The 13,656-nt window shown below is 25.1% G+C and overlaps 2 protein-coding genes across 3 annotated transcripts in view; one reads left to right on the top strand and one right to left on the bottom strand.

The window, feature by feature from the left end:
- Positions 1-11,672, bottom strand: part of LOC135922036 (uncharacterized) — a 65,407-nt gene extending 53,735 nt beyond the window's left edge. For both annotated transcript variants that reach the window (XM_065456443.1, XM_065456444.1), the window contains exon 1: positions 11,574-11,672. The gene's annotated coding sequence lies outside the window, so the exon portion shown is untranslated. The remainder of the gene's footprint in view (positions 1-11,573) is intronic.
- Positions 4,829-6,543, top strand: LOC135925439 (uncharacterized). The gene is made up of 5 exons (XM_065460760.1): positions 4,829-5,011; positions 5,244-5,306; positions 5,724-5,891; positions 5,993-6,346; positions 6,389-6,543. Exons 1-5 carry the CDS (start codon positions 4,829-4,831, stop codon positions 6,515-6,517), a joined length of 897 nt encoding a protein of 298 aa, XP_065316832.1. The 3' UTR covers positions 6,518-6,543.
- Positions 11,673-13,656: the final 1,984 nt, after the last annotated feature.

Genomic DNA, 13,656 nt, shown 5'->3' with positions numbered 1-13,656 from the left:
ATTCGTATTCGGATAAAACAAATAATTTATTTTTCGTATTCGTAATTATTCAATTCCGTTCGAATTATTCGATTTTTTTTATAGACCTAGTGCATGTAAACAAGAATTTTTTTTAAAAAAGTTGAATATGTCAAGTTATAGCATAAATAAAATCTTAATTTATAAATTGTTCTTGATATGTTTTCAAATTAATTTCCTTCAACGAAAGTAAGGCTGTCTACACCATTTGTAGTGATCTATTCCCATACTTGACAATTTTGGTGAATTTAACCATCCAGCTTAGACAATCGGATGGAATACTTCATTTACCTTGTGTCCACATTACTACGAGTGCTCTCAAGTTTTGATACAAACTTAGACTCGTCGCTAAAAATAATTTTTGAATTTTCTTGGTTAACTGTAAGTAGATGTTTTTTTAAGCCTATCCTTGCACTAAGAAGTACATTTACTCTATAAAAATTTTAATTTATAAAATTTATAGCCAATGAATCCTTTTGTTGCATAGTAGTCTTTTTTGTCGCTAGTTTCAATATTAAAGCAAAATAAACAAGTTTTAAATTGCGATTTTCTTTGATAATTGCAAACTACGTTAATCACTGAATGTTACCACCTGACGCCCTTTGAGACCAATAAGAAAATTTGACGATCAATTAATTTATTTATATTGTCTGATTGTTTCTTTGTTTGGGTGAGGTTTTTCAGCAGCGGAATTATACATTCCTTAAATCAGGAATATTCTTCTGAGTAATTGGATCAATTGGAATTCTACGGGAAGCATGATATTAAAATTTAAAAATAATAAAATAAAGATTAACCTTGTTTTTGCAGATGTTAAAGCAGAAGATCTAACCTTCACTTTAACATAAACTATGACCATTTGAAATAATGAAAAATTTTCTGATATTATTGATAATTATAATATGAGAATAATGCATCCATATTTTTGGATTCAAAAAAGTTCTTTGTTCCAGAAATTTTCCAGCAATTCTAAAGTCTCTTTCAGGAGAAGCGTTAGTGGCTGCAATAGCTAATATTCTTCTTGATTGAAAAATAATATATTTAAAGTTCTTTTCATTTTCAAAATATAGACACACATATTCAAATCAAAAATATTCTCAAATACAAATATTTTGTGATATTGTTGCAGCACTCTCCTCTGTCACACATCTGCCCATCTGTTGTATTTATTCATTTAAAACATGTATCTAATAATGAAAAAATATATTCCACTCATTTTCAACCTCTACATACTAACAGATAGTATCCAAGCTGAAAAAATATTGATAAAATAATTTTAAAAAAGTTATAACTTCCTCATAAAATATTTTAAAGATAATGATTTCCAGAGTTGCTAGAATAACTATAGAGATATTAAAATGGTATATGTAATTAAACAAACTATAATAAAAGGTATCAGTATCATTTTTAGATATTTTTTAAAAATTTTTTATATAATTTTATTTTATAGTTTTTATATTAAAGATAATAATATTTGAATTAAATTCATTAAATAATATGTCCAAGTTAATTCATTACAAAAACAAACCAGACAAATTTTATTTTGCACCATAAAATGGATGATGACAATATGGTAAATTTTAAATTTTAGTTGATGATCTATTAAAGTTTCCAACTGATTATTGAAAATAATCAAATATATAATATTTGCATCAAATTCATAAGTATTATGTCTGAATTAATCATTACAAAAACAAACTAGACAATTATTCACAATGGATGATGATAATAAATTTTTTTTAGTGTGGCTAAAGATATCTCTAGAAGAGTGCATTAATAATAAAAATTTTGAGAATGTTTTATAATAAAAATTTACTTATAAACCATACAATTATCACTTCTTTTTTTTAAAGTTGTCTGGTTCTGCCAATTTTCTTAAAATCCATAAATTATAGAAAAATACAATAATGATGAGGATTTCAGTTTCTTGATTTTCTCATATTTACATAATAGCAGGTCATAAAATCATTAAAATTAAAAGTAAAAATTTTTTTTTTCCTATTCTCTTTAAGCAACTGAGCATCTCTACTTTTTGCAAGCAGCCAGGCCTGTTATTGCCCCAACAAACTCAAATTAAAAATTCTAACATCACCCAGCTAACGGGTCAGACAATTTTTAATATGTATTAAAATTTAACAAAATTATCATTTAATTATATATTTTTGTATGTAGACGAGATATCAATAAAAAAAATTTAGCCCACTTCAAAATTTGAAACTCTGCTAATTGTAATTGTTGAAATTTACATTTAAAGATAAATAACTACATTTGAACATTGTTTGCTAGTACTACAAATAATATTATCAAATACATTGATGAAAATATTAAAATAATTTTTAACAAAAGAGCCATTAAATTATTTACACAATTATTAAACTGCTAAATTAAGTAATTTGCAGTAAAAGTGATTTGTTATTTGATAAAATTGATTTTTATTTTTATATCCTGTCACCAAATAAAAAACATTTAGTAGAAATAAATTTATTATAAAATTATTCAAATAAACTTATAAAAGTTATAATTTAATTTGTTCAAGGATCATACCATAATATTTAATTTTAACACAAAAATTCAATAGATAATATCCAAATATACTGTTTGGTCATAGAATTTATATTATGTACAATCCTAACAATTTTAATATCTATATCTAATTTTTCCAATGTTTTTTTAGGCTCTTATATCTCCCCTCTATGGCAATCTATTTCAACTACAATGATATAAATCAATTGTTTTGTTTGGTATCTGTATTGTATATTTGTAATCGGGTCATCATGAATAACTAGTACTGTAAAAAAAGAAACAACTCGTTAGTCTGAAAAAAAGAAAGCATTACCATTATTCGTTACCTTGTGAAAAAAGAAACGAGCGTTACTGGCTATTCAAAAAAGTAATGGGTTACTCGTTACTTAAAAAAATTAAAAAAAAATTCCTTATGTATATGGTGAATTCCATATCAAATCAACAAAAAAAGTCGATTTTCAATCAAACCCTCACATAATTTTTTTAAATTTTGTATATTGTAGTATATAAACTAAGAAAATAAAATTTTACTTCACCATTTACTCGCTAAGACATGGGCGTTTAAAAGTGGAAAAATGGTATATTTTTACTACATTAATTTTCAAATATCTCAAGAATAAATTATGTTTGAGAAATAATTTAAATTTTATTATATAGCTTAATAATAGATCTTTAACATGATATATAAATAAATGTGATAGACAATAAATACCAAAAAGTGGAGGTCATAGGTATTTTTTCTGTTTGTACCAAACAAACTACTTTATATTTGTACAAAATCCTAGACTATGCTGAACGTGGTTCTAGGAGTTATGACTTTATAGACTAAAATTGATCAAAATTTAACATAAATACCATTTAAATTTAATGGATGCTTACGTAATAATTTTTATTTAAAAATTATTTAAGGCTTTTAATTTATTATATAAAAAAATTAATTGAGAGATGAGGTGTGAGGGGGGGGGGGGTGATAATATGGTTTATCTAATACTTTGGCTAAATCTTCTCTTGAAATTACTTGGCAAAATAATTTTAAATCTTTTATTTTAACATAAATCGAAAATAAAAGAACGACTATTAATTATTTTGACGCGAATTCAATAAATTATATAACATTTGTTGAAACGCTAACAAAATTCGTCAACTAATTTGTAGATAATTTGATTCCTCATTCTTATAGCTTCATAATGCTTATTTCAAAACTTATTAAAATCCAATATATATGTTAAATTCATAGTTATTATTGACCTTTCAGAAAATTATGCATTTGTAGCAGGGACCCGGAGTGAACTAAAATGAACCGTTATATATGTCTGAACCATAACTGAACCGATATAATTATTTTTGAGGGAGTAAAAAGAACCTTTATAAAAAAGTTAAATCGGTTTGAAGGTTTCAGCCAGGGATTCGAACCGAACCCGGAGAAGTGAACCCGGGTTTTTAGAAAAAAACTCTGAACCCGAACCGAACCTAAACCCCATTTATAAAATTTTCAAAACCCCGAACCGAATCCTAGAATTAAAATCATATATTAATATATGTAAATACAAATATTATATTTTCAAATTTCCAATTAAATGAAGTGTTAATAAATTTTAAACAACTTAATTCATTTATGCCATTTTTAAATTTATTCTCGATTCCTATTGGAGTGTTAAAAAATTTTAAACAATTGAAATAATTTACGCCATTTATTTGTAAATTTTTATCTTATTATTCTTAAAGATTATTAATTAGAAGAAAATGGTTAACAAATCAAAGTAAAAATTATTATATTGTTAATTTAAAAAATTCTAAACATCTAACTTAAAAATTGTTAAATGTAGGGCAGTTTTTGTGAACTTATTAAAATGATTTTAAAATTTATATATGCTAATCATTTATTTTTGGTTCAAAATAATTTTTACAAGATATTAATGAAGTGCATATTATAAATGAAATTAAATTTATAAATATCTCTTTTTTAATTCTGAAATCATTGCTATTTAAAAAAATTATTCTCTTTTTATAGATTTAAGATTAAATAATAGTCATATTTGATAAGCATTTTACGCTTAATACAATAGAAAAAAAATCAATATGTTCATATTGCAAAGTAAAAATGTCTGGTAATCACTTGTCAAATTTAGAAAGACACCTGGAAAGAAATCACAACAATGAATATTTAAATCATTTAAATGAAAAAACCAAATATCAGGAATTGTTATTGGCAAAAAAACCTAAAATTAATATAGAAACCTTTTTTCCAAAAAAGCATATAAGTATAAATATATCATCTAATGATTTGATGAGTTCTATACTAGAACTTGTTACTGTAAATGGCTGGCCTTTATCAATTATTGAAGATTCGGGATTTCAAAGAATTATAAATCCACTCCTATCTGGGCTCAATTTAGTTATAAACAAAGAAAATTTATCCAGAACTATTAATAAAACAGCTAAATCAATTAGAGACAAAATATCGAGAGAGGTAGAAGGAAAATTAATAAGTTTAAAAGTTGATGCAGTTCAACGACTAGATAGGTAAATTCTTGGTGCAAATATTCAATTTATATCAAAGTCCATTATAAATTTGAGGACTCTTGGAATTGTAGAGCTGAAAGAGAGATGTACAGGAGAATATATAAAAGAGAATATATTAAAAACTTTACTAAAATTTAAAATTAATATTGAACAAATATACACAATTACTTCTGATAAAGCTCCTGCAACCTGAAACTGATTATGATATAAGGAGTGAATCAGCAGATGAGGAAAATATGGATGTAAATGTATATAAATATGATATTGATGATATACAAAATACTTTTTTATCAACTATTATATCCTATCCGATTTATAGTGTACGGTGTGCAGCTCACACACTTCAGCTGGCACTTCAAGATGTTATAAAATTATCACCTATTGTGGAAACCATTGCACTAGGAGCCTAAATTTAAAATTAAGACATCCCACTTACCAAAAGTTATTAAAAAATATGAAACTCCCTAAGCCTGTGTTAGATTGCCACAGATGGCATTCAACCCATGATATGTTAGAAAGGCTGATTTTACTAAAACCCAATATCGAAGATTTTTTTTCAGAGCAATCTGATTATTTATTGACTGAAGATTGAGATAATAACGATTGTTGAAATTTTAAAACCGCTAAAAATCGCAACCAAACAATTCCAATCTAAACAGTTAACACTGACAGATTTTTATGCAGCATGGTTAAGATGCTGCATCGAACTGGAAAAAAATCCAAACCATTTTGCTCAATTACTATATTCATGTCTTAAGAACAGAGAAGAAAGGTTTATAAAGAACGAAATTCTCTTAGCTGCCATATACCTGGACCCAAGATACAAGGTTAACTAAAAGCTTAGTAAATTAATTATTTTAGATTTATATTAAAATTGTTATTTTATGGAATATTTATAATAAACAATATAAATCCTTAAATATTACAGGTATTACTTAGTGATGATGATAAGATTTGTGCGAAAAGGCATCTTGTCAATTTATGGAGACGAATTAAAAGCTTAACAACGCCGATTTTATCTGATGATATTAGTTCCGATGAAGTTATTGAACAAGAAGATGATTTAGAGAAATTGATACAACTTAAAGAAAGGCAGGAGAAAATACTTAAAAGAGGGCCAACGATTGCTGAGAAAAGTATTGGAACAATAATTACTGGATTTAGCGATTATAAAAGATTAGATAAGAAGGAAAATATTTTGCATTTTTGGGAGTCTGCTAAGCTGGAACACCCTGAATTATATATTTTATCTAAAATCTTATTTGCTGTTCCTGCAACCCAAGTTAATTTATAATATTTACACATATAAATACATTTAACATAGGTTAGCGTTGAAAGATCTTTTTCACATTTGAAATTCATTCTTTCACCACATAGATCGAGGATGAGTGAACAACTCTTGGAAGATATTATGCTAATACGTCTAAATAAAATTTTTAAAATTGATACATGACTATATGCTTTGTATTTTTAACTATATTTGCCTATGAATAAAATAAAAAATTTATTTTTTATATCAAATTTATGTCTAGTTTTTTATTATGATTTAAATATAGAATTTTTTTTATCAACTCAAAAATTCTTGAACCCGAACCCGGGTTCAAAAATATTTCCCTGAACCGAACCCGAACCGAACCCACCTTTTTTTTATACCCCGAACCGAACCCGGGCAAAAATTTTGTCGGGTTCGCATCCCTGGTTTCAGCCATAATAAAATAATTTTACATTATTTAAAATTCTTTTCCTTGTGGTGTATTACATATTTTACCATATCAGTGTAGTTATTTATAATTATTAAATGATCGTTTAATATCCACAAGAAGTATGTATTGATTTTTCACTATTAAATTGATCCACAATCTATTAACTGCCTCATCTCATATAGTAATAAGGCATACCTATTTCCTGTATTTTAGTATTCAAAATATCTAAATAACCAATTTTTGATTTAGTTGCACTATATTTATCTAAAAAATCATCAGTTTTTATATATTGGGAATGAAAAAATTTGAATATCCAGAATTTTATAAACTTGCTCTTATAGTATTTGCGTTTCCTGCTATACAATTTCTGTTAAAAGGGCCTTTTTGGGGCTAAAATTTGTGTTACCGTCATAACGAACAATATGAATCCACTTATATTAGAAAATATATTACTTTCAAATAATATATTTAAAATGAGTTATAATTCTTATATATTATTCATAGATACTTATAATAAAAATAAATTAATTTCATCTATTTTATATAAACAATATATTATTAACTTAAGTGATGGCAATAATTTTAATAAATTCATAATTAAAATTATTATACGATGGTGTTGCTATAATAAAAATAATTTAAAAAAAATTTCTAACCGTAGTGAACTTTATAAACCTTTACATTTAGCTGAACCGAACCGAAACTTTATAAAATTTTTTCTTAAGAACCGAACCGTAACCATTATAATATTTTACATATTGAACCGTAACAAACTGAACCATTATAAAAAAGTTCGGGTACCTGATTTGTAATGCAGGACCGTGCACAAGGATTCCATTGGACCAATAATCAAGTTAAATATTTACTTTTTGATTTATTACCGTTAAGACGGCTTAATTGAACAAGTAAATTTTGTTGTTATATCAAATTGTTTAAAGCAAAACGCACGTAGATTTTATTTATTTCAAATAAAGATCCTATTCTCTAAAAAAAGGACAGAGTAGCCAAAGTTGTTTATTTCTGATGGGGCAGTTACCCAATATGAAAATAAAAAAAACTTCATTAACCTCTACAATCATGAAAATGATTTTGGGACAAATAGTTTTTGGCGACTTAATAATTTTTTAAATAATAAAGTAATGGCATTTCATTTAGGCATAATTTTTAAATAAATTATTACATAAGTATCCTAAATCCAAATATGGATGATATTTATATTAAATTTTGATTTTTAACCATATAAAGGGTCATAACTCCTAGACCCACGGTCAGCCCAGTCTAGATTTTGTACAAATATAAGGCAGTATGATATACATCTATAGAAGAAAAAAATTGTTTGGTATTGATCGGGTTTCGATCACATTTATTTATGTCATATTAATTATATATTAACCTATGTAATAAAATTTAAATTATTGCTCTAACTTAATTTATTTATTTGAAATTAATGAAGTGCATTTTGCCAAAATGTACCATTTTTCCGCTCTTTAAACGCTTATATCTTAGCGAGTAAGTGGTGCAAGAAATTAATTTTTCTTAGTTATAGTATATACTACCAATAAACAAAATTTAAAAAAAATTCTGTGGGTCAAATTGAAACCTTGGTAATTTGATATGGAATTCAATATGATATAAATAAAATTATGCAAAAAAATAAGATATCTTTTCATAATAATTTTTTTATATATAAAATAATACACAAATAATAAATTATAAGTCATACGTCAAATGAGCAAATAAAATGAGATTTTCGGCCGACCCCTTTCGATTTTTTTAAAATTTGGTAAGCAAAGAAAGGTTAGTGTAGTTAAGAAATAGCCAAAATTTTAGTCTCCTATCATTTATATTTTTGAACATATTAGGGTTCAAAGTGGCAAAAATGACGTATTTTTACCATTATCTGCCTTAATTTTCATAAAATAATTTAAAACAATCGTTTTTTTATAGTAAAACATAATGATACACGATATTTGGTACAAATCACTTTCGTAACCAATTTATTTTTCTTTATGTTTGGTGTCAATTGATATTGGTTTTTTTATATTAGCATTCATATTTTTGTTACATTTACAGAGTATCTCCTATTGAAATTTTAAATGTTAATAATGGCATCTGATCTTTTAGCGATAACTTTAAAGCTACAAAATCTCGCCTATACATTAAGATTTATGAGCATCATATCAATTATATGAAATACTATACGGTGATACCATTTATGTGAATTTGATATAAATTAATCAAATCCATTAAATCTACACTATCAAACCATTCACAATCTCCAAAAATCTACACTATCAAACCATTCACAATCTCCAAAAAGGTAACTTTCTATATACGTATTTAGAATAATTAATGCCATTTAGTTGCATATAATTCTACACCATTTACTGTTGGCTTCTTCTTGATAAAAGATCCACGCTCCATCTTTTAGAATTCTTTTTCAGTTGGAAACTGGTAATTATAAATTCTATTAGCTCTCGCTGTAGCAATACTCCCTTTTGGGTGAGTAATACTTGAAGTTATAATATCACAGAACCAATTATCAAAGCACAATTTAAAACTGGAATGTAGTGGTACCTATAGCTGAAATACATTTCCACTAGAATCAACATCTGCTAATCTTAAATCAAGAATTTCCTCATTTGATGAACCACTAAGATTAGAATCAGAACTATCTTCTGAAATGTACATTTTGACTATCGATAGCAATAAAGAACATTTAATAATATAAAAAAATAATCAAAAAAGCTCAAATTCATATTGCATTTGTGTGCATTATTTATCTGGGTACATGTACCTTAAAACTTAAATTTTAAACACTATTAATGAATTGAATATAAGAATATATTTATATATAAAACATTTCTTTTACCTTTATTTAATAGGATTCTTAACTTCCTGTTCCTTAAAAATTTGTACAAGAGAAATGATATGATTTATAAAATGGAATAAATGCAATATCAAAATTTGTAAACTACATATTTTAGAATTTTTATATTGATTGTCTTTCATTTTTGACAAAACTAACTATAGAAATAAATAAATATATGTGCTAGAGATCTGCAAAGTTAGGCCGAGCTTGGGTCTAATTCTATTTAAAATAATCAAGTTTGCGCTGGGCCATACTTAATATTTTTTTAAAAAATTCAGGCTGGGTGGGGTTGGATTTTAGAAATTTTTTTAAATATATCTAAATTTATCAATTTTATATTGAATTTTTTATGTAAAATAAAAATAAATTTATATATTTAAATGAATTCGTGTCAGCCTGGCTGGTAAATTTTATATGTGCATCTATTATACATCATGTGTATTAAACTGTAAAAAATTACATTAAAATTTATACCTTTTTTTATGGTATGTGTATTCAAATATGATGTCGACTAAAAATTTAAAACAAAAATGGTGGTTGATGTGAATTAAAAACTTGCCTTAAATTTATAAAATAACTAAAAAAAGTATTTTATAATACAATAAAATAGGTTTTTTCCATATTTTTTAAGAAAAATTTGAAGAAATAATGTTGTGTTACCGTACTTAAAAAAGAAACACATTATCATTATGCGTTATCCCTAGAAGACAGTAACAAATGGTGTTACTTTTCTTCAAATCAGTTAATAACAACATTACTTTTTTGGCATTACTTTACAGCACTATAAATAACTAATTTTTTGTGAATTTACTATATTTATAAATTTTATACTATAGTTGGACAGCTTTTAAAATAAAAATAATAAGCAAATTGTAATTTATTTTCAAGAAATAGGAATAGTAATTTACTTTCAAACAGTATTAAAATCAAAATCTAGAATTTTAAAAAAATATATCAAAATTTTAATGCTTGGGCTGGACTATTAAAATTTTTCAAAAATTAGAGATTTGTGAGGCCTTGTTATATATATAAATTGCCCAATCTGGCCAAGCTCAAAAAATTTTTAAGTAGAATATTTCCAACCTAACCCAAAAAATCTTTATATACAAATTGCCCAATCCATTATAAATTTTTTTTAATTTCCAATGACCAGACATTTCAGACAGGCCAGGCTTTGTAGATCTTTACAGCTAAACTTTCAAAGATGGTCACCATATAGATCAAAAATGATCTTATCAAAATTGCTAGCTAAATCTTGCCAAAACACAGTATTTGTTATTTATTAATAAATATTTAAAAAGTAATATATGAAAATAAAAGCATCATTAGAGAAACTAATACTTTGACAATTAATTTGTAATGGTAATAAATATTATATGACAAACAAAACATTGTAAAATAATTAAATGTCAAATAAATAAGAGAAAAAAGCATTTGTACATAAAAGATTATATTTTAAAAAATATCTAATCCATGTTCTAGTTAAAAATTTATTTAAATTAATATTGCAGTGCAAAAGGACAAAAAATCTAGTTAACAAAAATATATCATATTTAAATTTGCAGATAATTGTGATATGATAGTTCATAGTTTTAATAATAAAATTACTATTTAAGTGTTAATCTTTAAGATAACTTTTAACAGTTTTTCAATACTATAATAAAATATAAATTCACTAAACTATTTAAGGTGTATATTAAATATTAATTCATGATTTATTTACCTAGAAAATAGATATATGGATAATATATTCAGAGATTTCATATATATAAAATTGTATTAATATGAATTTTTTTTATATTATTCAAATTATTTGACATAATTATTCCTTATTATTCATGCGCCTAACTTGTGATATTTCATTATCTTTCAAAAATAATTAAGAGAACTTAGTATATAATAATACAATTTGTTAATTTAATGATTTGAATTACCTTATTATAATTATGAATCAAAATAAAGCATTAAGATTAGAGTTAAAAACGGATACACATATGTTACGACTCCAAAAATCGAAGGTAGTGATAAAGGACTCTAAAATGCATTATCATTAATTTTTAATTAGTGATTTTTATATTTTAAAATTAGAATTAAATATCCTTGTAAAAATATAAATAATAAGTTTTGATGTATAAAAAATATAAGTAATTGTAGAAGAAAGATTTATATATAAATCTTTTTATAAATTTTGGTTATAGGTTTTCAAAATATTTATTTCAAATTTATTGCATAAATATATATATAAGGAAAGTATATATCTGATCCAATTGCTTTATTTCGAGCCAATCTAGATAGCTAGAAATCAGAGTAAGTGATTTTTTTTAAGATGTATCTGGCCATAAAATAAGCTAGATGAAAGAGGCTAACTCTGAGAAATGTGAGGTTGCCTTGAGCTAGCTTAATACAATAACACGGTTGCAAAATGATATGTCCCCGTGTAAGAGGTTTTTCCGGATTTAGTTGGATTTGGTTAACGGACCTTGGAATGAAATAAAATAAGGCGGAAGCTTTGGTAAGATTTTCCTAAGGGGAGGGGGGGGGGAATTAATAAATTTATGAGGGATTTCACCCCCAGACTCTCTTTTGGAGAGGCCTCGGCCCTCTTTTTCCTATGCCTTCAGTCTGGTTTTCTTAGCCTATATAGTTATAAAATATTTTTAAGATAGGAGGTTAATTTTTTTAAAAAAAAAAATATTATCATTATCTATAAAAAATTATATTTCATATCAATGATATATCATTGTTTCATATATTATAATGTTTAGTAATTTTAAGAACACATTAATAGTAATTATACAAAGATACACTTTTTTTTAAGATTTTCCTTTGGCTTATATTTAATATCTTAATATTTTTATGTTATAACTTTTTTTATATTACTGTTGTTTTATGAAGTTTAGTTTAAAAATTTATTAACTTTTACATTCTTTCTTTCAACATACATTTTTGTGGAAGAGGGAGTTATGTAGATGCTAAGGAGGATATTTTTTATTAGCTTAAATGATTTCACAAAAGTGACATATATAGCAAACGAATGAGTATGAACTAGGATTAGAAAGTTATATTTTTATGATTAATGAGAAATAATAGAAAAGATGGTAGAGAAAAATGGGCAAACGAAATAAGTTGGGTATGAGGTATAAACAGGGTCTACATGAGGAGAGATAGTGGGGGGGGGAGGGTAGTGTAGTTTGACAATTTTTTAAGCGTTTATAGGGGTAAACATTTAATGGTGTAGGGGGTAGGCAATTAAGGAGGTAGGGTAGAGGTAGGATAAATTAATCAAGGGGGTTGTCAATTAAATTTTTAGATTAAATGGAGCAGAATAGATTGTAGAAATTATTTAATATTTTTATTATAAACCTATACGATACAATGATATTGCTAAACATCGACCAAATTAATATTGCATGCAATCATACATTATTTATTAAATGAAACTTGTTTTTTAATCATGTGCTATCTACGCAGGGGCGTACAGTAAGTTTAATGGGAAAATCTCCCACGAGGCCTCGAAATTTCACAAATTTGAAGGTATCTCCTTAATAATTTACAAATTTGGGGGCTTCTTTAGCAAAGAAAAATGAATTTTTTTAAAATTAAATTGGCATAAAATCGAAATTTGTTTTAATACAAATTTTTTTTATATTAGAAATTTAAATAATTATTAAATATTAATTTAATTATCTGGTGAAATTATAAGCACTATAAAAAAATTTATTCACTCATTCATTTTATTTAAAATATATGTTTATTTATAGAAAACACATTATTATTGAAAATGGACCAAAATGATAATAATATAATTTATGATTTTTTCATATTCATATAATTTTATTTATTTATCTTAAGTTAAATTGAAATTTACAATTCTAACCCAGAACTAAGAATAAATATTAATCCCCTTCCCAACTAAAATGGTCCATATTTGTTTCATAAACATAATCCATTGTAAATGTTTAAGGATTTTTCTGGACTAGAATGGAATCTTTACTTAAAATATATTGATTATTAATA

The sequence above is a fragment of the Gordionus sp. m RMFG-2023 genome, chromosome 1 (genome assembly GCF_954871325.1).
Source record: "Gordionus sp. m RMFG-2023 chromosome 1, tfGorSpeb1-WG-v2, whole genome shotgun sequence".
NCBI classification, from domain to species: Eukaryota; Metazoa; Nematomorpha; class Gordioida; order Chordodea; family Parachordodidae; genus Gordionus; species Gordionus sp. m RMFG-2023.
Note: the sequence above shows the minus strand (reverse complement) of the source record. Positions and strands in the feature narration are given on the sequence as shown.